The sequence below is a fragment of the Myotis brandtii genome, unplaced genomic scaffold (genome assembly GCF_000412655.1).
Source record: "Myotis brandtii unplaced genomic scaffold, ASM41265v1 scaffold220, whole genome shotgun sequence".
Taxonomy (NCBI): Eukaryota; Metazoa; Chordata; class Mammalia; order Chiroptera; family Vespertilionidae; genus Myotis; species Myotis brandtii.
Window position 1 is genome coordinate 2,332,823 of NW_005358250.1, and position 23,172 is coordinate 2,355,994.

The following is a 23,172-nucleotide window of genomic DNA, read 5'->3' on the forward strand; positions in this document are numbered from 1 at the left end:
GTGGCCTCCTCCGGGTCTTGGGGCGACCGGGCCAGCCCCGAAAGCCTGTCAATTGAGCCTCCTTCCCGAGGTCCGCAATTTCCTCGAGGGGAAACTCGCTGCTTTGTGTTGTTTACTGAAATTTCATCCACGTCGCCGACTCTAAGGCTCTTGGGTGCTTTGACCTAATAGTAGTATTAAACCCTTTATTTTGATTTTCTGTTGCAGTTTCAGGGGGCAACAGGGCGATAGACTTACTTTGCCGATTTCTGCATTTCTTCAAACATTGGAATCCCATAAACAGCATGAAATAATTTATTTCTAGCGTTCATGCTTAGGGAAAGCAGTTTTGATGTCGTGAAAATATTTTTGACTCGGAGTGAAACCTCGTTCCACTATTGAGCTAACTTGGGGCAAGTTTTGACATCCCAGATGTTGTTTCCTTCATAAAATACCTATCTCGTGGTGTGTTGTGAGGATCACAAGTATTAAACCAGAAAAATGCATTTGAGGTATCAATTAGGTGGTAAGGACCACGAAAGAAACGTCATATACCTTGTGTTATTCAAACTCGTGCAAGGAAGGTGGCAACACCCATTCTCGTTCACAGATAAAGGAAATTGGAAAGTGAGGGAGGTTAAGTACCTTTCTCAAGTGCCACTCAGCTGGTGGGTAGCAGAATTCTGGAGTTAGAAGCTCCGAGCATAAAATTGCTCAGATTTGGAAGGAGCAACATCACTAGGGGAGGTGTCCAATATTACAAGAGAATATGAGTAGGTGGGAAGGGTGAGGGGTGTGTGTGATGACACAAATAATAGTCATTACTAAATGATTACTGCATACCAGGCATCATCCTAAGCACTTTACCAATACCAATGAATGCTCTCAACCCTATGAAGTCGACAGTATTGCCATCCCCATTTTTCAGTTGTGGAAACAGGCACAGAGAAATTCAGAGAAACAAAGTTGCACAGCTAGTAAGTAGTAGAGCCAGGACTCCAAAAACAGGGGGCCTGGCTCCAGATCTTATGTTCTTAACCATAATGTTTAATAATAATAAATATTTATAAATAATAGAGTAGCCATGGGATGGTAAATCTCCAGTTCACTGGGATTTGATGTGATGAGACTCAGGATTAAGTAGGAAATGATGCCTTATTTAAAATAATCATACATATTCACAGGAAGAGCCCATGCATCAGAAATACCAGTATTGAGAAAAACCATGAAATAATTTATAGTCTATTTTGTTATGGATTAAAACAAGGAAATAAAATAGGGAAATACAACATACTTTATAGGCAGATAGTCTTAAACAGCATTGTCCAGTAGAAACCTAATGCAAACCATCTATGTAAATTTCCTAGTAGCCACATTTAAAAAGGTAAAAAGAAACGGAGAAAAATTAGTCATATATTTATTTAATCCTATATTTCCAAAATATTACTTTAATTTATAATAAATATTTTTAAATGATGAGATATTAACATTCTTTTTTGTACCAAATCTTTTATATATATATATATATTTTATTGATTTTTTACAGAGAGGAAGGGAGAGGGATAGAGAGTTAGAAACATCAATGAGAGAGAAACATCAATCAGCTGCCTCCTGCACACCCCCCACTGGGGATGTGCCTGCAACCAAGGTACATGCCCTTGACTGGAATCGAACCTGGGACCCTTCAGTCCGAAGGCCGATGCTCTATCCACTGAGCCACACCAGTTAGGGCTGTACCAAATCTTTAAAGTCTAGTGTGTATTTTACACTTCAGCACATATCATTTTATACTAACAACACTTCAAGTGCTTAGTAGCCCCATGCAGTAACAGCTACCATATTGAACAGTGCAGATCTAAAGTAACAGAGTCAAAACACACTCCTGGGAATCTCATTCAGCCAAAGATTAAGCATTTGTTAAGTTCTCGATTTGCATTTCTGAAAATGTTATCTCAGGAAGTAAAGGGGGTAAAGAATTCTTCCGCCCCTGGGCAGAAAAGTGACTGACCTTTAGGGTTGATACCACCCCTAGAGAGAACGTTTGGGCATAGTCAGATTTAAGAAATCATTCGTTCATCAAATACTTAAAATATTTTGAGTGCTGTTATGGATCCAGAATTGTACTAATTATCAGGGTGGATATGGGGCAGTGTAAGACATGTTCCTTATTTTAATGGAGTAAGCAAACATTGAATTATGATAATAGGTGCTGCCAAGGAAAAATACAGAGTGAATGAGTATTTAACAGCAGTTTTTTTTCTTGTTTTTTTTTTTGGAGGGATTGGTTCTTTATTTTAAAAAGATACTTGTTCAGTTTTCAGTATCAAAACGTTGCACTATTGGTTTCTGTTTCTCCCAATTGGCCCCCAAAGGGACCCCACCAAAGGAGAGTACATTTAAGCCAATAAGCTTTAACAACAGTTCTTAACCTACTTTGTTAAGCAATGGTGGGAGCTGAGGTGGATCAGGAAGTTGCTTCAGAGGAATAACATTTAAGCCTTAAGAATGAGAAGACTGAAGGAATAGTGAGAATTCTGAAGTGAGAAGGAGCTTGAGCCTTTGGAGAACTGAGAGGAAGCAGCTGCTAGTGGCTACAATGTGACAATGAGAATAGCTAACACAGGTGCTTGCTAAAGGTCATATAATACTTCTAAACACCCCCCCCCCCCATGAAATAGGTACTTTTATTATCCCCCTTTCATAGATAAGGAAACTAAGGCACAGAGAGTTTACATAACTTCACCAAGACCTTCCACCGATAAGCAGCAGAACATGCATTCGATCCTAGGGGCTCTAACTCAGGGGGAGATCAGGTTGAGGCCATACTAGAGTATAGTGGTAAGGAGGCTTCAGACAGTTCAAGGGGGGGAGGTGGAGGGGAAAGTCTACATTTTTCATGGGACTCTTAACAGAAAACAGCACAAAGCTTGGATTATATCTCAACTACAAGGAGCCAGGTGCAAAAAACAAGTTAATGAGATGGGAATGTTTCCTTTATACTGATATACATGATATGCAGTGCAGTATCTGATGATGTTTTATTCATCTTGTTATAAATGGTATGTAGGTCTCAATAATTGTTCCAAAGAATGATAGGCTTCCTCTATCATTGTTCTGATTCTCCTGTTTAATTACAACAATATCTTTATGAAATAGATATTCTTATCCACATGTTATCAATGAAGAAACTGAGGCCTGGAAAAATTATGTAACTTGTCCAAGCTCACCTAGCTAGTAAGTAGTAGAACCAGATTTAATTTCAGATCGATCTCTTGACTCCAAAACCCTGCTTTCTCTTTGCCAGACTCCTCTAAGTATAATGCACTTCAGACTCAGGAGGATTAAATATTAGGAACTTGAAGCTCTGTATGAGTGTAGGCACTGTGAGAACACCACGGATTCAGGGATTCTCAAACATTAAAGTGGAAGAATCACTTGGGGAGCTTGTTAAGTGTAGATTCCTGAACCCTATCCACTCTAATTCAGTTGGTTTGGGGTGGTGCCCAGGAGTCTGCATTCTGATAAGGACCTCAGGTAATCCTGATGCAGCTGGCCCTTGGATCACACTTTGAAAAATACCATTGGAGCTGCTTAAATCTTTTTTTAAAATAAATATGCTTTTAGAGGGAGAGAAACATCATGGATAGGCTGCCTCACGCCCCCTACTGGGGATCGAGCCTGAAACCCAGGCATTTGCCCTGACTGGGAATCTAACCAGTAACCTCTTGGTTCATGGGTTGATACCGAACCACTGAGTCACATGGCCGAGCTGCTTAAATCTTTTTAAGTCCTCTGGTTCTGATAAATTACACCTTGAAAGTGAAGAAAACATAAGGATGTTTTGAAAACGTGGTTGTTGACTTTGAAGGATCACATATAAGGGGGAATGTTGTGAGAAAAATTGTTCCTGGTTTCAAGATAGTGGATTCTGTAAGAACTGATTGATGAACTAGACTCCAGCTTGGCCTTGAACAGTCAGTCCATCATTCTAAATGACTTTAGAGACAAGGTGGAAAAATGGAAGCTGTATAGTAGTGTAATTAAGCAGCCTACTAACTAATAATCTAAAGAAAGTTTTCTAATAGCACAGTGATCATGTATACCCTCCATCTGGTTTATCCCCCTCTCCCTCCTCACTTAACAAACCCTGTTTAACCTTCAGTGTCTCTTTCTCCTAAGATCCTAGCCTGGGACAGATTACTTAGTTACATGTTATCATAGAACCCCATTCTTATCCTTTGGTGAATTTACTCAGTTTATAATAATAAAATAATTAGAGTAGTGACTTGATTTTTTTTTCCATTGGGTAAATTTTGTGAGAATAGAGAATGCCAGTTTTTGCTTTCCATTGTATACTTAGGACCTAGTGCTGGTATGTGGCAGGCTTTTCATAAATTTGTTGGCTGATAAATGAATGCATGCTCACCTTGCCTTTGTCCTCTTTGGACTTGGATGAGGATGATGGCATCCTGATCAAATTAGCAGGGAAATTAAGCTGTAAAGCAGTGGTTCTCAACCTTCCTAATGCTGCGACCCTTTAATACAGTTCCTCATGTTGTGGTGACCCCAACCATAAAATTATTTTCGTTGCTACTTCATAACTGTAATTTTGCTACTGTTATGAATCGTAATGTAAATATCTGATATGCAGGATGTATTTTCATTGTTACAAATTGAACATAATTAAAGCATAGTGATTAATCACAAAAACAATATGTAATTATATATGTGTTTTCCGATGGTCTTAGGCGACCCCTGTGAAAAGGTCGTTCGACCCCCAAAGGGGTCGCGACCCACAGGTTGAGAACCGCTGCTGTAAAGAGACTTATTAGAAGAAAAAGGAGCCCTCTCCTAGCTTCACAATAGAATAATAGACTGAATTTATCGAATATAATAGGACTAATTGAATAATTGTATGTGTCCCAAAAGCCAGCTACATGAGGACAGATTTGAACAGCAGCACAAGAGAGAAAGTCATGGAGGTTTCCTGAGTATGGTATGATAAAGCTTTTAAATATGTAAATAGAACCTAGGGGACTCTGAATGTGTGACCTCACCTGGCTATTGTGTTCCATATCGGCCCCCACATTTTAAGTTGAGAAGTAGATCAACCAGAGTTCATTCATAGGCATATGATATAAAATAAAATAATGAGGAAATTTGAAGTCATGCTGTTGGAGACGTACTTAAAGAACCTGGAGATACTTATTACGGAAAAGCAAAGACTCCAGGCTGTCATCAGATGTTTGATAGACTCAGAAGCAACTGATTGTTGCCTGACTTGTTATTATACTGATGTGTGCATTTGTGCTTTCATATACCTTTGGGGTAGCTGGTGGTATTTTATAGAGGAGGACGAAAGCTCAAGCCCATAGTCTCAGCTATCAAATCATACTTTCTTTCAAAACAAATCTATTAGAATGCACACCAGAACCTTCTCCCCAGATTCCAAGAACAGCAAAAAAGAAGATAATACTGGAAAAGAACAGACTAGTAAAAAACTGGCTTAAAAACAAACAAACAAAAAAATACCACAGCTTTCATGAAAGCAAAGGAAAACCCCAAACAATAGATTTGCTAGTTTTTCCATAAAGTGGGTGATGAGGAAGGATGGAAACTCTTGAACAACAAAGAGCAGATGTTGATAAAAGTGGAAAAATTAAGAATAACTGGTAAATTGATTGTGAGAGCAATTTCTCTTTCATGCATTTATTCAACAAATATTTAAATACTTAGTGTGCTTTGGCACTGTGCTAGTTTCTAAGGATACAGCAAAGAACAATATATAGACAAAGCCCTACTTCCCTGGAGCTTCTAGACCTGTAGGAGAAACAAACATTAAAAAGTACATAAAGCCCTGGCCAGTTTGGCTCAGTTGGTTGAATGTCCTCCCATGTACCCAGAGGTTGTCTGTTCCACTCCTGGTCAGGACACATGCCCAGGTTGCTAGGTCGATCTCCAATAGGGGGTGTGTAGAAGGCAGCCAAAGGATGTTTTCTTCTCTCTCCCTCTCCCTTCCTCTCTCTAAAAAAATTAATTAAAACATATTTTTAAAAGTGCATAAATAGCTTGCTCAGCACCTTTCCCTTCCCCCACTACCCTCCACGCATGTTACCGTTGCCCTTCTCTCTCCTAGGCTCCAAGGGCCCTTCTTTTGCTTCTGCAACTTGTTTCCTGAGCCTACGCAGCCCAGCTGGCTCACCTCTACTACCTCTGTGACTTTCTAAATAAACTTCCTCTTATAACTTGAATAAATAAATAAATAAAATAAAAAGTACATAAATTCTTTTATTGTAAACTGTGGTGGGTGCTATGAAGAATTATAGACTGCTTTGTGAATACCCAACAGAGATACCTAACAGTGCAGGAAATCATTGCCAAGATTTTAGTTCTAGAAGATAGAGTGACCAAATGTCCCGACTGTCCTTATAGTGTTGACCCTTGGACATGTGCTCTCACTACCAAAGAAGAACAAAAGGAAAATAGTATGGAGGCTAATGTTAAGATTTTCTCACCCTGAGAACAATTGTACTGATTATGATTAGTTCTAAATGTTAAGTTTACTTTGCTGAGAACATAGCGTGAATTCACTTACTTAGCAAAATTGTTTTGAGCATCTTATATGCCAGGCACTGCACTAGGCCCTGGGGATAGGGTGATAAACATGAAGGACTGCTAAATTGGATATTCTTCCTATTGTGTGTGTGTTTTTAATTTATTTCTCTATTCAAGGGGGAGAGAGACGCACACAGATTTGTTGCTCCACCCATCCATGCATTCATTTGTTGATTCTTGTATGTGCCCCTACCAGGGATCAAACCTGCAGCCTTGGTGCTTCAAGACAATGCTCCAACCAACTAAGCTACTCAGCCAGGGTGGGATATTCTTTCCTGTTCTGATAATACTCTGAGCCCCAGCCTATCCTTTTTCAGATAAGAAGCTTGGCATGGATCCAGCATAGTCAACTCAAACACAAGCATGGTTACTAATATCACACCCACACCAGCTCAGTCAATCCTGAGGGAAAGGTTGCTCTGTTCATGAGAGCATCCCATTCTGAGACCGTGGATCAGAGAAAGAGAGGGCAAGTAATTGCTGCAGGTTCTTTCGTTGCCAGTAGACTCCTTTTCTGACGTTAGGGACTTGGCAATAAGACTAATTTGCTGGGACTTTCTTAGGAGGTTGTGGTTAGAAAGTGATGGTAAATATATTAATTTTTCCTAGCTAACTTGGAAATCTTTCTGCCACTTACTGGTTTCTGATGCTACCTTAGCCAACCCTGACATCTTCCTTTTTATCACTTTCTTTCTCACTTCCAATTAATCGCCAGTTCTTGTCTGTCTTATTCTAAAAATATCTTAAAGTACAACTAAGCTCACTTGTCTCAAAGGTTAGTTGAAGCTGACTTTTGTTTTTTCATAGCAAGACTTTCTCAATGGAAGGCAGTGGTGATTTCACGTGGTAGCACAACTCCTTGTCTCCCCTGGAACATAGAATGGCTACTTTGAGTAGCTCTGGTCTAGATTACTATCATTTCCCATGGTCATTAAGGAAACTTTCTGAATCACATGGTATCCAGAGGGATTTTTTTTTTTTTTTTGGTAATTGTAGGAATGTTATAATTATAGATGCAGATTACAAAAAAGAGAAGGAATCTTGTACAATAGGAGAACAAACCATCCTCAGCCAAGTATTCCTGGTTATATTAAAGAATGTCTGTAACTTTTAAAACCAAAGAGGGGTGGGGGGAAGGGAGGGTGGAGAAGGAAGTATAGAAGTTTGCATAGATGGGTTCACCCTCGTGCCACAGGGAAGCTTGGCAGTGCCTCAGTATGAGGTTGCCACAGGACGTGCTCCAGAATGCCTTGTCTAATCAGCTGCTTGCACTTCCACCCAGGTAGAAAGTGCTGCAGTTTTTTAAATAGGACTGAAGTGCCATCATCAACTGCAAATTCTTCAGTCTTTTAGACATCGTACTTCAGTATATAGGCATTGGGGAGGTTCATATCCCATGTAATATCCAAACCTTCATCTCCTCCCAGTGACCTCACATAAGTAGCAAAGAACTTTTTATAATGATTGAGCCATGCTATTTCTTTAGCAGACATGTGAAATCGTAAAACATTTGGCAAAACACTGCTATATTCCCACCTGAGTGGGTCATACAGGTATGCTACAGTGCAGCTGTCAATTTCCTAGCAAAGTACAGTGTTGGAATTTGGTGGTTGGTATCAAATTACTTCGTCCACCTAACTTCACTTCATGGGTTTTGTTCATATAAAGCTTTCATCTCCTCCAGAACTTGCCTGAGTTCATCCTCCTTTTTGTTCTTATAAACCTTTTTAAGGACATTTCCAGGGAGTGATCCAGATTGGATTTCAAGCCTTAGAGGAAGGTCAGAAAGCCTAGGGTGGGGGTGGAGGGAACTTTCTGCTGCAATTCTGGCTTGGTGGGTGTTCCCTTTCTGGCCAGTGTCCTCTCCCCTCTCTAGTTGAGGCCACTGATCTGTGGGAAGGTGCCAGGAGAAGCCCCACTCCTGGGGCCAAGCCCAGACCCCAGCGCAGTAAGAGTCAGCCACTCAGCCTTGCTCTGACCATGACACAGTGCGGTGCTTCTTTCTCCAAGATCCAGAGGAATTTGTTTTATTAATCTTCACCCAAGGATATTTTTCCCATTGATTTTTTAGAGAGAGTGCAAAGGAGGGAAGGAGGGAGAGAGGGAGGGAAGGTAGATAGGGAGGGAGGGAAAGACAGAGAGAAACATCATTGTGGAAGAGATACCTTGATCAGTTGCCTCCTGCACTCGCCCTGGGGAATCAAACCTGCAACCCAGGTATGTGACCTGGAATCGAACCCGTGACCCTTCAGTGCTCAGGCCAATGTTCAGTCCTCAGGCCAAGGTTAAATCCTCTGGCCAGGGCAGAAGGAATTTTTAAAATGTAGATATGTTTCTGTCCTGTTGGAAGAAAAGAGTTGGATAGCTTGGCCTAATTCAGGACAAAAGCCAGAGTCCTAGCCAGGGTCTACCTCAGCCCAGAGTAGAGAAGCAGTATAATAGAGAGTAGAATTTCCCAGACCTGTGATCCTAGATGGTGTAGAGACAATACAAAATAATGCTGAATCACATAAAATCACTGTGTAAATTAGCATTTGTCTTTCTGATTATGTCAGAGTATCCTTTCTGCTTGTAAACTCCCATTTCCTTCTTATAACCACTTTAGATCTTTTCTGCTCATAAGTCTCTACTTTAATCCATTTATCACTCTCAATAGAAGGGCTTTGCAGCTCATCAGGCCTGGGTTTGACTTCTGACCCTGTACCTATTAATCATGTTAAGCCACTTCTTTTGATCTCCGTTTTCTTCTGTTAAATGCTTTGTGTGAAGACTGAATGAGATTATCTATGTAAAGATCCTAGTGTTGTGCATCTAGTAATAACTGCAATAGTTAAATTTTTAAAAAATATATTTTTATTGATTTCAGAGAGAAAGGAGAGGGAGGGAGAGAGAAACATCAATGATGAGAGAGAATCATTGACTGGCTGCCTCCTGCACGCCCCACACTGGGGATCTCAAGCCCGAAACTTGGACATGTGCCCTGATCAGGGAAATTGAATCGTGACCTCCTGGTTCATAGTTCGACGCTCAACCACTGAGCCACATGGGCCGGGAGCAATAGTTAAATTTTACTCTTGCTAAGTGCTAGGCACTGTGTTGAGTATTTCATATGCATGATTTCACTTAATCTGCATAACAGAATTATTAGATTAGTATTAGGATTATCTCCATTTTACAAATGAGGCCACTGAAGTTTAAAGAGGTTAACTAATAAGTGGAAAATTGGGATTGAATCCTAAGCTGTATAAATCTGAAATTCTTGCACTTAACCTCTATAGTTTTATTATTGAATATATTTTAGGTACTCAATATGAGTTTCTCTCTTCTTTTTGCCGTCTACTTTCATCTCTGCCATTTCCCAGTATCTGTTTCTATAGCTTTTGATGCTTGCCCTCTGTCTTAGAGAAGACTTTCTTCATCTTTAGTCATTGCACCTCTACTCTCCATACTCTTCTCTGACTTTAGGCACCCTCTATTATTGCTTCTCCAGAACTATTTTGATCTATACTCCATTCATATTTCCCAATTTTAGAGGGACAAAAACCACTTCCATTCAACACCACATTTCTCAACAGGCAGTCATTGGCTTCTTTCTGTTCATTTCTCTACCACCCTCTTCAATCCTCACATCCTGGCATTTTCCCCTTCACTAGTCAGGGACACAGGAAGAGAAATTTGCAATTTGTCTAGAACAGGAGAGTAATCTTTTCATCTGAGGCAAGAGTAAGGGAGTAAAGCAAGCATGTCAAACTCAAAGGCTAACACGGGCCAAATAAACAAGGTTTAAGTTTATGTGGGCTGCAAAAAAAACAAAAGCTTCAATTTTCATAGAAATGGAGGTTTATTTCGATAGAATCATGCTGAATACAAAGGCCTGAAATAAATGAGTAATCGTTAACATAAAATAATAGAACATTTTAATAAAAATTAATATTTTTTCTTGAACATTAACTTACCAGACACTGAATAACTGCACAAACTAATAAGTGTAACTCAAATAAACCTATTTTTCTTGTTCTCCAAAAGTGAAATATTTCCTGTTGCGCACACCAAACAAGTCAGTCCAAGACTAATGACGTGGCAATCGGCTGCTAAAATATTCGCTGCTAGTATTAGTGGAGAGAAATGGTGCGCCTGCGCATAAGGCGAGTAAGGGAAATGAATGCAACACTATTATAGTAATCCGTCATTAGCGTTGTAGTTCATTATTAATAATTATGTATAACAGGATATTGTAAAACTTAAGTTACGAAATTTTTATTAACACATTTCTTACATACCGTCATATTGGCTGGGCTGCATGCAGCCTGTGGGCTGAGAGTTTGACATGCTTGGAGTAAAAGGAATGTTACATACCTATAAGGATTAGTCAGGGAGAAATGTTTGGGGATTGACCCTATTTTCTCTGTGACACTGTAGGCACATTTATCTGTCAGGACTATGGGGGTGAGGGATTGGAAAACCCTCTAAGTGCTGACCAGGGAGAAGGAAAAGGATTGGTAAAGGCCTGCCAGAGGTGGCAACTTTCTTTCTGTCAAAGGGCAGGTGGTGTGGTACATGTATGGATGAGAGAGAATGTCAACTACAGCCTGAGTCAACACTTGGCAGGACTTATGTAGTAAGGACAAGGACATGGGCAAGGGAACTGATGCTTGTCAGGACATTGAACCAACTGTCCATAAGGCAATGGAGGGAAGGAACTAGAGTGTTAATAACTGGCAGGTGTGGGGGTAGGAGATCGTGACCCACAGAGGTTTGATTTTGAGGTATCAACAGGCTTACCATTTACCCAGTGATGATTTCATTAGTTCAGGGATGGGAAACCTTTTTTCTGCCAAGGGCCATTTGGATATTTATAACATCATTCACAGGCCATACAAAATTATCAACTTAAAAATTAGCCTGCTTGCCCTAGCCGGTTTGGCTCAGTGGATAGAGCATCCACTGAACTGAAAGGTCTGAGGTTCGATTCCGGTCAAGGGTACATCCCCGGGTTGTGGGCTCGATCCCCAGTGGGGGACTTGCAGGAGGCAGCCAATCAATGATCTCTCCCATCATGGATGTTTCTGTCTCTCTCTCCCTCTTCCTTCCTCTCTGAAATCAATTAAAATATATTTTTTTAAAAATTAGCCTGCTATATTTGGTCAAACATTTAATTAACTCATCCCTAATGCATTGGCAGGGCCAGACCAAATGATTTTTAGGGCCTTATACGGCCTGAGGGCTAGACGTTCCCCATCCCTATTTTAGTTTCTGCTGTCATTGGGGTTATTAGGAGGAACTATCTGGCATTATTGAGCATCTGTTCTGTTTTAAGCAATTTGCCAAGCACAGGGACACCAAGCTAGAACAAGATACAATCCCTGCTTTCAAGGAGCTTATAGTTTATAGGAGAAACTCACATGAACATTTGATAATGTGTAAAGGTCACTTCATCTATATAGAGATCTGCAGGGGGAATGGGAGCAGAGAGCTGAGGATTGAATCCTTGGGTACACCTTGCATGGAGGTGGGAGTAAACTTTTCACCTCTGCTGCCTTGCCTCTCACTTATGCATTGTGAGATCCTCGGACAAATTACTTGCACAGTGCCCTAGCTGGTTTGGCTTGGTGGATAGAGTGTCAGCCTGTGGACTGAAGGGTCCCAGGTTCGATTCCGGTCAAGGGCATGTACCTTGGTTGCGGGCACATCCCCAGTGGGGAGCATGCAGGAGGCAGCTGATCGATGTTTCTCTCTCATCGATGTTTCTAACTCTCTATCCCTCTCCTTTCCTCTCTGTAAAAATTCAATAAAATATATTTTTAAAAAATTACTTGCACAATGACCTGTATATAGGAGGAATACAGTGAATTTTTATAAATTTATTAATGTCTCTTTGTCCCCAGGTGGAAGAAGCTGGGCAGGTGTTTCTGTTGATGAAAAAAGATTATCGAATCTCCCGAAATGTTCGCCTGGCTTGGTTCCTCAATCACCTGCATCAAACTGTGCAGGCCACACCCCAGGAAATGTTGGTGAGGCCCAGAGACATACAGGATTTGAGGGGCCGGCTCAGAAAATCTGTTTTTTTTAAGAGGGTACTGGAAAGAGGCAGGAGGGGAAACTACCTCTGGGAGGGGCAAGTGACTTTGCCCACAAGATGGTTCTTCAGGGAAAATTTTGTTTCATAATTTTCCAGATAGGAAAAGTATGTCTTGGGTTGTGGGAGGTGGAGCCAATGTTTTGTCATTTTGGCTCTGGAAGTTCAGGCCCTGGGAAAAAAGGTGTGCCTCTTTCCTGACACTTTTCTTTCCTCTTCATCCTAATGATTCAGGCCCTGGGAAAAAAGGGTCTCTTTCCTGACACTTTTCTTTCCTCTTCATCCTAATGGTCAGCTTCAGTCTGAGCAGGAGTTGGAAGTCCTCAGTGTCTTGCCCCCTGGGTGGCAGCCAGATGAACCAGTGGTCCCAAGGCCATTCCTCCTCGTACCTTCCACGCAGGTCACCTTCTTGGCTTGGCAGTATCGATTTGTCATTGAGCTGGACCTTAGCCCATCTACTGGCATTGTGGTAAGGAGCTGGGGGAGATAGTGGGAGAAAGGATGGGGTGGGGGTGAGGAGGAGAGGGAAAGGCTTGGGAGAAATGAACAGTGGTCTCAGCCTACCATTGTGGAAGGAGACGGGCTAGGCTGTAAGGGAATGGTGGGTAAAGACAGATCCCATTCCAGTGGTGGCACTGTGTTTGGGGGTGCGATCAACCTGAAGATAGGAGGCCGACTGACCCATGAAAGCTGCTTGTCTCTGCCCTCTGTCCAGGGCTGCCTTTGCTCCCCCTTGAGAGATCTTTGTGTGCATTGCCCTCAGGATGATTCCACGGGGGAGATCTTGTTTGATGAAGTTTTCCATGCCCTCTCCCGCTGCCTCCGAGGGCTGCTTCGGCCCTTCCGAGTGCCTGGATCTTGCATCGACTTCCAGCCTGAGATCTACGTAACTATCCAGGCCTACTCCTCAATTATTGGCCTACAGTCCCACCAGGTATTGCATCCTTTCTCCAAGTTTGTACCCTCAGACCTCATTTCTGGTCGTCCTGTGACCAAGTCCTTATCCTGAGTCTACTACCTGTGCCCAAGTCCCCAGCTCTGCTAGCTTCTTAAACCTGTTTCTTAGTCATCTCTATGACTCTCTCTCCTCTTGGAAAGAATCCGTTTCTCTGGTCTTAAAGAGCCTTCCCATGCCCAGCCGGGTATAGCTCAGCGGTAGAGTGTCGACCTAGGAGCCAGGAGGTCACCGGTTCGATTCCCAGTTAGGGCATATGCCCAGGTTGCGGGCTCGATCCCCAGTGGGGGGCGTGCGGGTAGCAGCCGATCAGTGATTCTCTCTCATCATTGGTGTTTCTATCTCTTTCTCCCTATCCCTTCCTCTCTGAAATCAATAAAAATATATTAAAAAAAAAAAGAGCCTCCCCGTCAGCTTTAGGTCAGTTGGCATTGATTGGACAAATTTCTCTCTCACTCCTGTAAGTCTCTGGTCTGGCCACTGGAGTCTGTTTTTTCTGTGTGTTCTGACTCCTGGCACTAACCTTTGAAGATGGTCTTCAGGAATAGTTTTATGATTTTGAAATATAACCAAAACTCAGAAACGTAATTTCTTCCAAGGACAGAAGCGAGTCATTTTCTCAGAGCCCTGTAAAGGGTTGGGTGTAATGCTGACCAGATAATTACAGGGCTTATCCAACACCCAAGCAGGCTATCACAGGACACTTCTTTTGGAGAATGGTCAAGTCTGTTACTGGAATATCTGTTTTTGGCTTAGATAAGCATGACCCAGTTTCCCCTCATCTGCTCTTAACTACCCTCTCAACTCACTGGTAGGGGCTTACCCTGAAACTGTGCCTGATGGCTACATCGTCACCTTAGCTGGTTTTGAAAGACAGGGATGCAAGGAACAGCATCTGAGGGTCTTGAAATACGCAAAGCTTGCCTTAGCTGGTTTGCTCAGTGGATAGAGTGTCAGCCTAGGACTGAAGGGTCCCGGGTTCAATTCCGGTCAGGGCACATGCCCAGGTTGCAGGCTCAGTCCCCAGTCGGAGGTGTGCAGGAGGCAGCCAATCAATGATTCTCTCTCATCATTGATGTTTCTCTCTCTCTCCCTCTCCCTTCCTCTCTGAAATCAATAAAAATATGATTTTTAAAAAAAAGAAATATGCAAGGCCGTTGGTACACACCTGAATCCCAGCTCTCTGCCCTGGATTAAAGTGCTCTCCTAGTGCAGCTGTTAGGACTATTGGTTGTGGGCTCCATTCCCAGAGGCCAGATTTGGTAGGTGTTGAAAGCCAAGGCAGGAAAAGCATAGGTATTAGGTAATCACTCAACACTTGGTTGGGTTTGGCAAACACTGAAGCCTGTTCTATTCCAGGTCTGGATTGGGTCCTGAATACATAGATGAATCAGACACTGTCCTTATCCTGATGGGAGAAGATAGGGTTAGGGTTTAATGGAGGATACTGTTATTGAAGGAAATAATTTCAGTTGAATGTGTAAGGGCACTAATAAGTTATGATTCGGGGGCAATGAGAGCAAGGTAGGGGAGCATCCTACAAAGCCTGGATGTCTCTGCAGGAGTTGGAAGTCCTCATCTTGGGACAAAGAGGCATTTGAACTGTGTCATGAAGGAAGGATTGAAATTAACCATTCAAGGACAGGGAAACAGGCTTTCCAGACAGAGTGACCTGTGGAGCAAAGATATAGCTAGGAAACTGCTCTCATTACATGTTACTTAGGTTGACACAGTAAAGTTTGAATGTGGAGGTGAGGAGTTAAGGAGGAGACTGGTGAGATAAGGGCAGGATTATGAAAACCTTTGAATGTCATAGCTAAGAACTAGTACTTATTCTATTGGGGACTTTAGTGTGGTGGGTGGTGGTGAAGGGCGCTGGGTCTTGAATCGCATTGCCTGTATTTGCTTCCTGACTGTACCACGTATTGGCTGTGTGCCCTTAGGCAAGCTACTTAACCTCTTTATGAGTCTGTATCTTTTCTCCAAATTGGGGAGAAAAGAGCCTGGAAGGAAGCACAAGAACACAGATAAAAACATCTAGCAAAATTTGAGGTGTATTAATATTATGTGGTGATTAACTTAATACATGTCAAGCAGTGCCTGCCACATAGAAAACATGCAAATCAAAACTATTAGCCATAGGTAGTAGGGAACCTTAGAAGGTTTTAAATGGATGATAACAAAATCAGATTTGTACTCTAGGAAGATCACACTTGTTTGTGGCCAATGAGGAAGATGGATTAGGGGACAAATTCTGGATTGGGGAGAACAGAAGATTATTATAGCATGGGAGAGGAGATGAGGCCTGAACAAGGACAGCGGCTGTGGAGAGGAGAGGACATATTTGAGCCCCAAGGGTCCGGGGTCCCTCGGCCTGGCCTGTGCCCTCTCACAATCCGGGACCCCTCGGGGGATGTCGGAGAGCCGGTTTCGGCCCGATCCGCGCAGGCCAGGCCAGCCCTCCTGCCTCTTCCCTCTGAGATTCATCAGTCTGTTCCTTGTTTCCATGCCTGTGCGTTGAGCATCTGCCCCCTTGTGGTCGGTGTGCGTCACAGCTACCGGTCCAAACGTTGAACGGTTGCTTAGGCTTTTATATATATAGATTTTTAAGATTTTTTATTGATTTCAGAGAGGAAGGGAAAGAGAGAGATAGAAACATCAATGATGAGAGAGAATCATTGATAAGCTGCCTCCTGCACACCCCCTACTGGGGATCGCGCCCGCAACCCGGGCATGTGCCCTTGACCAGAATTGAACCTGAGACCCTTCAATCCTCAGGCCAGTGCTCTATCCACTGAGCCAAACCAGCGAGGGCGGGTGTTTTTTCACATTACTAAATATTCTTTAGAAACATGACTTTTAATGGCTGCTTGACTTTATCATATTTTATCATTATGTATTTAGCCAAACCTTTATTGTTGGACCCTTAGGTTGACCCAATTTTCACTCTTCTAAACAATACAGCTGTGAGCATCTTTCTCATCTTTTTATATCCCCCTGATTCTGTTTTGCTTCTCACAGTCTGGCGTGTAGAGTGGTATAGAGTGCCCCTCTCCCCTCTTTGGGCTGTGCTCACACACTTCCCAGTTCTGAATAGGGAATGAAGAGGGAGTTGTTGCACAGGAGAGCAGGGTTGGGGTATGTGAGACAGGTTGAAGGAGTCTGATAGGGAGAGAAAAAGGAGAGATCCCAGGGCCACCAGGGGTCAACAGCCCTATGTAACATTTTTAGGATGGGGGCTTTTTTTTCTTTTTCTTTTTTCAAATTATAAGAGAAAGTTTATTTAGAAAGTTACAGAGATAGTAGAAATGACCCAGTTGGGCTGTGTAGGCTCAGGAAACAAGTTACAGAAGCAAAAGAAGGGCCCTTTGGAGCTTAGGAGAGAGAAAGGGGGGAATAAAAGGGGTATGGGAAAAGCAGGGAGAGCCCTGGATGGGAGCACTTACTTATGTTGGAAGTAGAAGAAAAGAAACCCCATGGAGAGAAAATGAAGGTATTAGAAGGAGGACCCAAGATTAGATGGAGAGATTAGCTCTAGGGAAAAAGAGGAGGAGAAGAAATCTTTCCTTCAGAGCCTGGAAGGAAGCACAAGAACACAGATATAAACATCTAGCAAAATTTGAGGTGTTTTCTGTGGGTTGGAGAGTAGTATACCTTCATGGTTAGGGTAAGCTGGGAATTCCTATTGAGGGGGGAAGTTATTGAGAATAAAGGGAAGGAAGGAGCATACATTGGGGGAATAAGAAGATTTTTAACTTAAAAAAGAGAAAATTTCCAGACAGCCTCTGTGTGCAGTGCTTAGGAATCAACAAGAATAAAAAATATATGAGGTAGAATGAAAAAGGCGTTGCTAAGCTGAGGTGGGGCAGTTAATGGACAAAGATGGAAGGAGTTGGAAGATCTTTTGTCGCCCCCATGCGGGGATATGGGGAAACTCAGTGTGGAGGACCTAAAGCGAGGAAGGTTGTGAACCCAGATTAAGGTGACATGACCTGGGGGCAGTGAGCAGGAATACCTGGGCTGAGGAGTGATGGAGTAGATCTGGTGAGGGAGGAACTGGCTGTGGAATTAGCTTGCTTGGATGGGAAGTCAGGGTTGCCTAGAGGGAAAATAAATAGGTCAGGAGGGGTACTGCCCAGTATCCCCTGACCTTCATGTCTTGGTCTTTCCCTCGTGCTTCTCAGGTACTGATCCAGGGCTGCCTTTTGGACCCTTCCCGGCGGGAAGTGTTCCTGCAGCAGGTATATGCACAGCTCTGTCTCTTTGAGGATAAGGTGGCCACCATGCTGCAGCAGCAGTATGACCCCCAGAGCCAGGTACGTGGAGACAAAGTATGTGGGAGACAAAGCAGTTGCCATTTAGAAAGAGCAGCTGTTAAGGAAAAGAGGGGAGAGAGGAGGGGTAAGCCTAGTACAGAGGGGAAAGAGAGTAGAAAAAAAGAGCCAGAGGCAGAGTGAGCCAGGATTAGAAGTGCTAGTGAGTACCCATGACAGGTTCCCTATTGGGAGGAGGGCTCGGATACTCTTTCCAGGACACAAATTCTTGCTGGAAGAAAATGTGAAGGCTCTTTGCTATGTTTTTTTTAGTTCTGGATCTTCTCCCTTGATGGATCTGAGAAGGTGATCATGGATAGCTTTGACTTCTAGTTAGTACTTTATACAGTCAAGGACAAAGCTCTTTGGGCTCACTAGAATGCATTTTCATTCCATCCAATGTCCTAGAAGTAGCCAGACAGTTGGCAGTTCTGTGTGTCTGACATGGTGTCATTGATGTATAAAATATTTCATAATGACAGTAGAAAAATATGGAAAGAGGGCCATATTGGCAAAAGGTGGGGAAGCCCTGCTCCAGTACAATCTAGTGCTACATTTGGTGCTGGACTCCCTGTCCATCTGAGTGTCAGTATCTGAACACAACTCGGGAAGGAAGCACTGTCAGGGTTTGGCTGCATAGTTGAGGGTTTGGGGTCTTCATACGATTGGGCCTGTGTTGGCTTGGGCAGTGCTGCTGTAAATTCGGGCTTTGCTATGGATGTGGCAATGCTTTCTGTCCCATTCTGTCTTTTCTGTTACTTGGACCAGGCAGAGGACCAGTCCCCAGACTCAGGGGAGCTCCCTGGCCGGAAGATGGGAGTCTCCATGGTGACAGCTGATCTTGGACTGGTCAGTATGATTCGTCAGGGCATCTTGGCGCTGCAGTTGCTCCCCTCAAACTCTAGTGCAGGTCAGTAGAAGGAATGTTGGTGGGGTTGGGGACATAGAATTCAGGAAGGATTTGGGGGGAGCATTTTCAGCAAAGCTAGTTTCCAGGGAATCAGTGGGCCCCAGAGGAGAGGGTCTGTTTCCTTGTTTGTAAGAGTTAAGTGTGTGTTAGTGGATATCTCAGTACCCACAGCTCTGACAACCATCAGGGATCCTGTGGGAAGGAGTAGCACTCCAAGGACATCATTCAGGAAGAGACTGGGATCCAGCACTCACGAGAAAAAAGCAGGAGGGAAGGGGAAAGGAAAGGTGTTTGAATCTTACAAAACACATTTGTTGGCAGACACCAAGGTCTTCAGGGCTCCATCAGTGGAGTGCCTGGTTTTGACGGGTCAGTGTCCCTGGGTCTGAGTCTGATGTTTCCTGCTCCAGGTATCATTGTGATCACAGACGGGGTGACCAGCGTCCCTGATGTTGCTGTCTGTGAGACCTTGCTGAACCAGCTTCGCAGTGGCACTGTGGCGTGTTCCTTTGTACAGGTGAGGACTTTCTAGGATGAAGGAGGGGGAAGTATGGCATCTCACAAAGTGGGATGTGATTAGTTATTTTCTTTGCAGGCGATGATTTCCCCAGGTAAAGCCAATAGCATAATTACATGTGTGTGGTGGGAAGAGGTGCCATGTCTAGAAAGAAGTAGGTGGCAGTGGTGGGAGAGGACTCTTGTCTTTGTCCTCTTTCCTTAGGATGTGGGAAACAGCATGTTATAGTGAAAAGAACGCAGAATTTGAACTCTGGCAGTCAGCACCAGCCTCTTTAGATTAGTTACTACTGTTTTGTTTGTCAGGGTCAGAAAGCCCAGCTCTAACTAGCTTAGGAGGAAAGTGGTATATTCAGGGAACTGCAGTCGATTTGGATTGATGAACTGTGGGGCAGGGGCAAAGAGCTATGGGAAACAAGGCTGGAGGCCAGAGCATGAAAAGCTGGTTCTGCTATATTGAGTTTCAGCAAAATTCTGTGGGTGACACAGATAAATAGAAGGAAAGTCACTAGTTGGGTTTATGTTTTATTAAGGTCACTCTTGATGCTGGGTAAAGGGCAGGGATGGAGGAAAGACCACTATTAATTGCAATGGTCAGGTGAGAGGATTAGGGCTTAAGTTAGGGGAATTAGGGTAAGAGAGAAGAGGATAGGATTGAGAAAATGAAAAGGTAGAATCAACATGACATGATTAGCAAGTGGTAAGGGGTGAGGGAGAAAGAAGTTAAGGATATCTTCAATGTACTGACTTCAGTGATGACTGGGTAGCTGGCAGAGCAAACAAAGAGAAGCAGTTGGGGTGTAGTGAGGACAAGATGATGATGAATCCAGGTTTGAGCATGCTGCATTTGATGGGTCAACAGGATGGCCTTTGGAGTTAGGCATGCCTGGCCTGAATCCTGGCTCCACTTACTAGCCTTGTGACCCTGGGCACATCACTTCTTGGTTGTATTTATTTGTAAATAGAGATTATAATAGTACCTTCCTCATTGGATGAGAGGATGCATTTAAAATGCTTAATGTAAAAAAAAAAATAATAGAGTGCTTAATGTAGAACATAACCTATGTATATCAAAGCCAAGTGACTGTCCGACCAGTAGCTATGAAGCGCAATGACCACCAGGGGGCAGGCGCTCCGGCTGGTAGCTATGATGCACACTGACCATCAGAGAGCAGACACTCAATGCAGGAGCTGCCAAGCTGTGGTGACTTGGCAGCTGTGGTTCTCGGGTGACACACCTAGAACCAGAGAGGAGAAAGTCTGATTCCAGGGTGCGCAATCCGGGACTCCTCGGGGGATGTTGGAGAGCCAGTTTCGCCCAATCCCCACAGGCCAGGCCGAGGGACCCCACCAGTGCATGAATCCATGCATCAGGCCTCTAGTTACTTAAATAATGGCTGCTATTCATAGCAGTTAGCAGTTGGATATGTATATCTGATACTCAGGAGACTGCACTAGTAGAGAGAGAGAGGGTGAAGAACCTGGGGAAACACTAATGTTTAAAGGTCTTTCATAGGTAGAGGGCTGAGCATACAATGAAGGCAAATAATCAGGTGAGAACCAGGAGATTCTGATGTCAGAGAATTTAGAGTTTGAGGAAGAAGAGAGTAGTTAACAATGTGAGATGCAGCAGAAAGATTATGTAAAATGAGGAATGAAAAGTGCCTTTGGATTTGGTGATTAGGAGGTCATGGGGATCTTTTTCAGGCCATTTCAGTGAAGAGATGTTGAGGGAAATGATTGCAGTGGGTTGAAGAGTGGATAGACTAGAAGGAAGTAGAGACAAGTGTTGACACAAAGAATTTGGCTATTCGGATCAAGTGGAGAGTGAGACAATAGCCAGAGGGAAGTACAGGGTGGAAGGAGAGGGGTGTTTTACTGTTTTGTTTTGTTTGCTTTTTAAGCTAGAGGCTTAAGCATGTCCTAAGGATCCATGGTGAAACAGCTTGAAACTAAAGGAAAGAAAAGGAAGCCTGATAGAGTAAAGACCCTAAATTGACAGGAGGGCAATTGACTTAAGAAACATTTGAGGAGCGGGAGAAGGTCAAGTCTTTCTTTGAAAGCGGAAGGATAGAAGTGAAGACGTAGATAAATTCTACCAAGGGCCTGTGATTGATTGTAGAAGGTGAAGATGAATACTGTAAGGGAAAGGAGGCCAGGGTGGGAGGAAGGAACAATATTGAGGACAGCATTGAAGGACTAGCTGGGTTGGGTGTCATGTTTTGAGGTGGTATCAACCAACACAACTATGTGTTTTTCTCCATTTGGGATCCATTGGCATCCAATTTAGGGCTAGATCCTACTTGGGTTTTTGAGGTAGAAGCAGAAAAAAAAGTGCAGAGGGCCAAGGAATTGAAAATTATGCTGATGAAGTTGCTTGAACATAGGGACCCGACTGGGTTGAGAAAGGAGGATGAGGAGGCTGGTGATACACTTGGAGAGAGCAGAGGTTCAAGGCCTGGCAGTCTTAATAAAGTCAAAGAGCAGCAGGAGAAGGAGGATGGAAGATAAAGGGATAAGGTTGTGCCCTGCCGGCTCAGTGGATGAGTGTCGACCTATGAACCAGAAGGTCACGATTCGATTCCCAGTTAGGTCACATGCTGGGTTGCAGGCTCGATCCCCAGTGTGGGGCGTGCAGGAGACAGCCAGTCCGTGATTCTCTTTCATCATTGATGTCTCTGTCTCCCTCTCCCTTCCTCTCTGAAATCAATAAAAATATTTTTTAAAACAAAGTGTGGTCTAGCAGCATTGGCTAGCTAGTAGCATTGGCATCACCAGGGAGCTTGTTAGAAATGCAGAATCTCAGGCCCCACCCCAGACCTACTGCATTTCAAGAAAATCCTCAGGTATTTTGTATGCACCCTAAAGTTTGAGGAGCACTTTGTTAGAGAGAGATTGAAGTCTCTCAGGATGGTGGCAGAAGCCAGTGAACCAGTTGCCAAAATCTTTAATGAATGGGGGCAGGCTGGTATTTGATTGAGGAAGAAGGGTATGGCCTAATGGCACAGGCTTCAGGCAGAAGGGCTCAGGGAAGGAAAGTAACAGCCGTCTGTCCTGGGAGAACACTGGCCCACTCTTCACACCGTGGTCCAGGGGATGGGAGCAGCCACCAACCCATTCTCTTCCGCTCTTATACTTCATTCTCTGGTGCCTCTTTTTGAGCGAGGTCTCCAATTGCTTACTTTCTCCAGGTGGGAGGAGTTTACTCCTATGACTGCAGTTTTGGCCACGTGCCCAATGTGGAATTGATGAAGTTCATTGCAATGGCAACATTTGGCTCTTACCTGTCCACTTGTCCGGAGCCTGAGCCAGGCAACCTGGGTCTGACTGTCTACCACCGGGCATTTCTCCTCTACTCCTTCCTGCGCAGTGGGGAAGCCCTGAACCCTGAATATTATTGCGGTGAGAGGCCGACTGGGGCAGGTGCGGGAATGGGGAAGTGTAAGATGGGCTGAGATGATACGGGAATCTATCTAGGGTGTGGGTTTCTGGGGGACTGAAACTATAACTGGGGCTAACTACTCTGGTACTGTTCTCTCCCCATGATTTCAGCATAGCCCCTCTCCCATATCTCTCTTCACTAACCGGTAACCACTGTACCCTTCTCCATCCTCACTAGGCTCTCAGCACCGACTGTTTAATGAGCACCTGGTCTCTGCCAGCAGCAACCCTGCCTTGGCCCTTCGACGGAAGAAGCACACTGAGAAGGAGGTGCTAGCCGACCTGGTCAGCACCGTGTCTGTACGGCTTCGAGAGGGCTACAGTGTCCGAGAGGTCACACTAGCCAAAGGTAAGTGTTCCTAGGCCC

The 23,172-nt window shown here is 43.6% G+C and overlaps 1 protein-coding gene and 1 long non-coding RNA gene across 2 annotated transcripts in view; one reads left to right on the forward strand and one right to left on the reverse strand.

Moving 5' to 3' along the window:
• SZT2 (seizure threshold 2 homolog (mouse)) overlaps positions 1-23,172 on the forward strand; it is a 54,925-nt gene that overhangs the window by 366 nt on the left and 31,387 nt on the right. Inside the window, exons 2-9 of the mRNA XM_014539571.1 lie at positions 12,474-12,605; positions 12,966-13,139; positions 13,434-13,604; positions 17,810-17,941; positions 18,707-18,848; positions 19,259-19,365; positions 22,556-22,766; positions 22,984-23,154. Of these exons, the coding sequence (XP_014395057.1) occupies positions 12,474-12,605; positions 12,966-13,139; positions 13,434-13,604; positions 17,810-17,941; positions 18,707-18,848; positions 19,259-19,365; positions 22,556-22,766; positions 22,984-23,154 (1,240 nt within the window). The remainder of the gene's footprint in view (positions 1-12,473; positions 12,606-12,965; positions 13,140-13,433; positions 13,605-17,809; positions 17,942-18,706; positions 18,849-19,258; positions 19,366-22,555; positions 22,767-22,983; positions 23,155-23,172) is intronic.
• LOC106726064 lies at positions 8,052-23,065 on the reverse strand. Its single transcript, XR_001362080.1, has 3 exons — positions 23,053-23,065; positions 10,223-10,225; positions 8,052-8,130 (listed from the first exon to the last, which is right to left on the reverse strand). It is a non-coding gene; the product is annotated as an uncharacterized LOC106726064 (long non-coding RNA).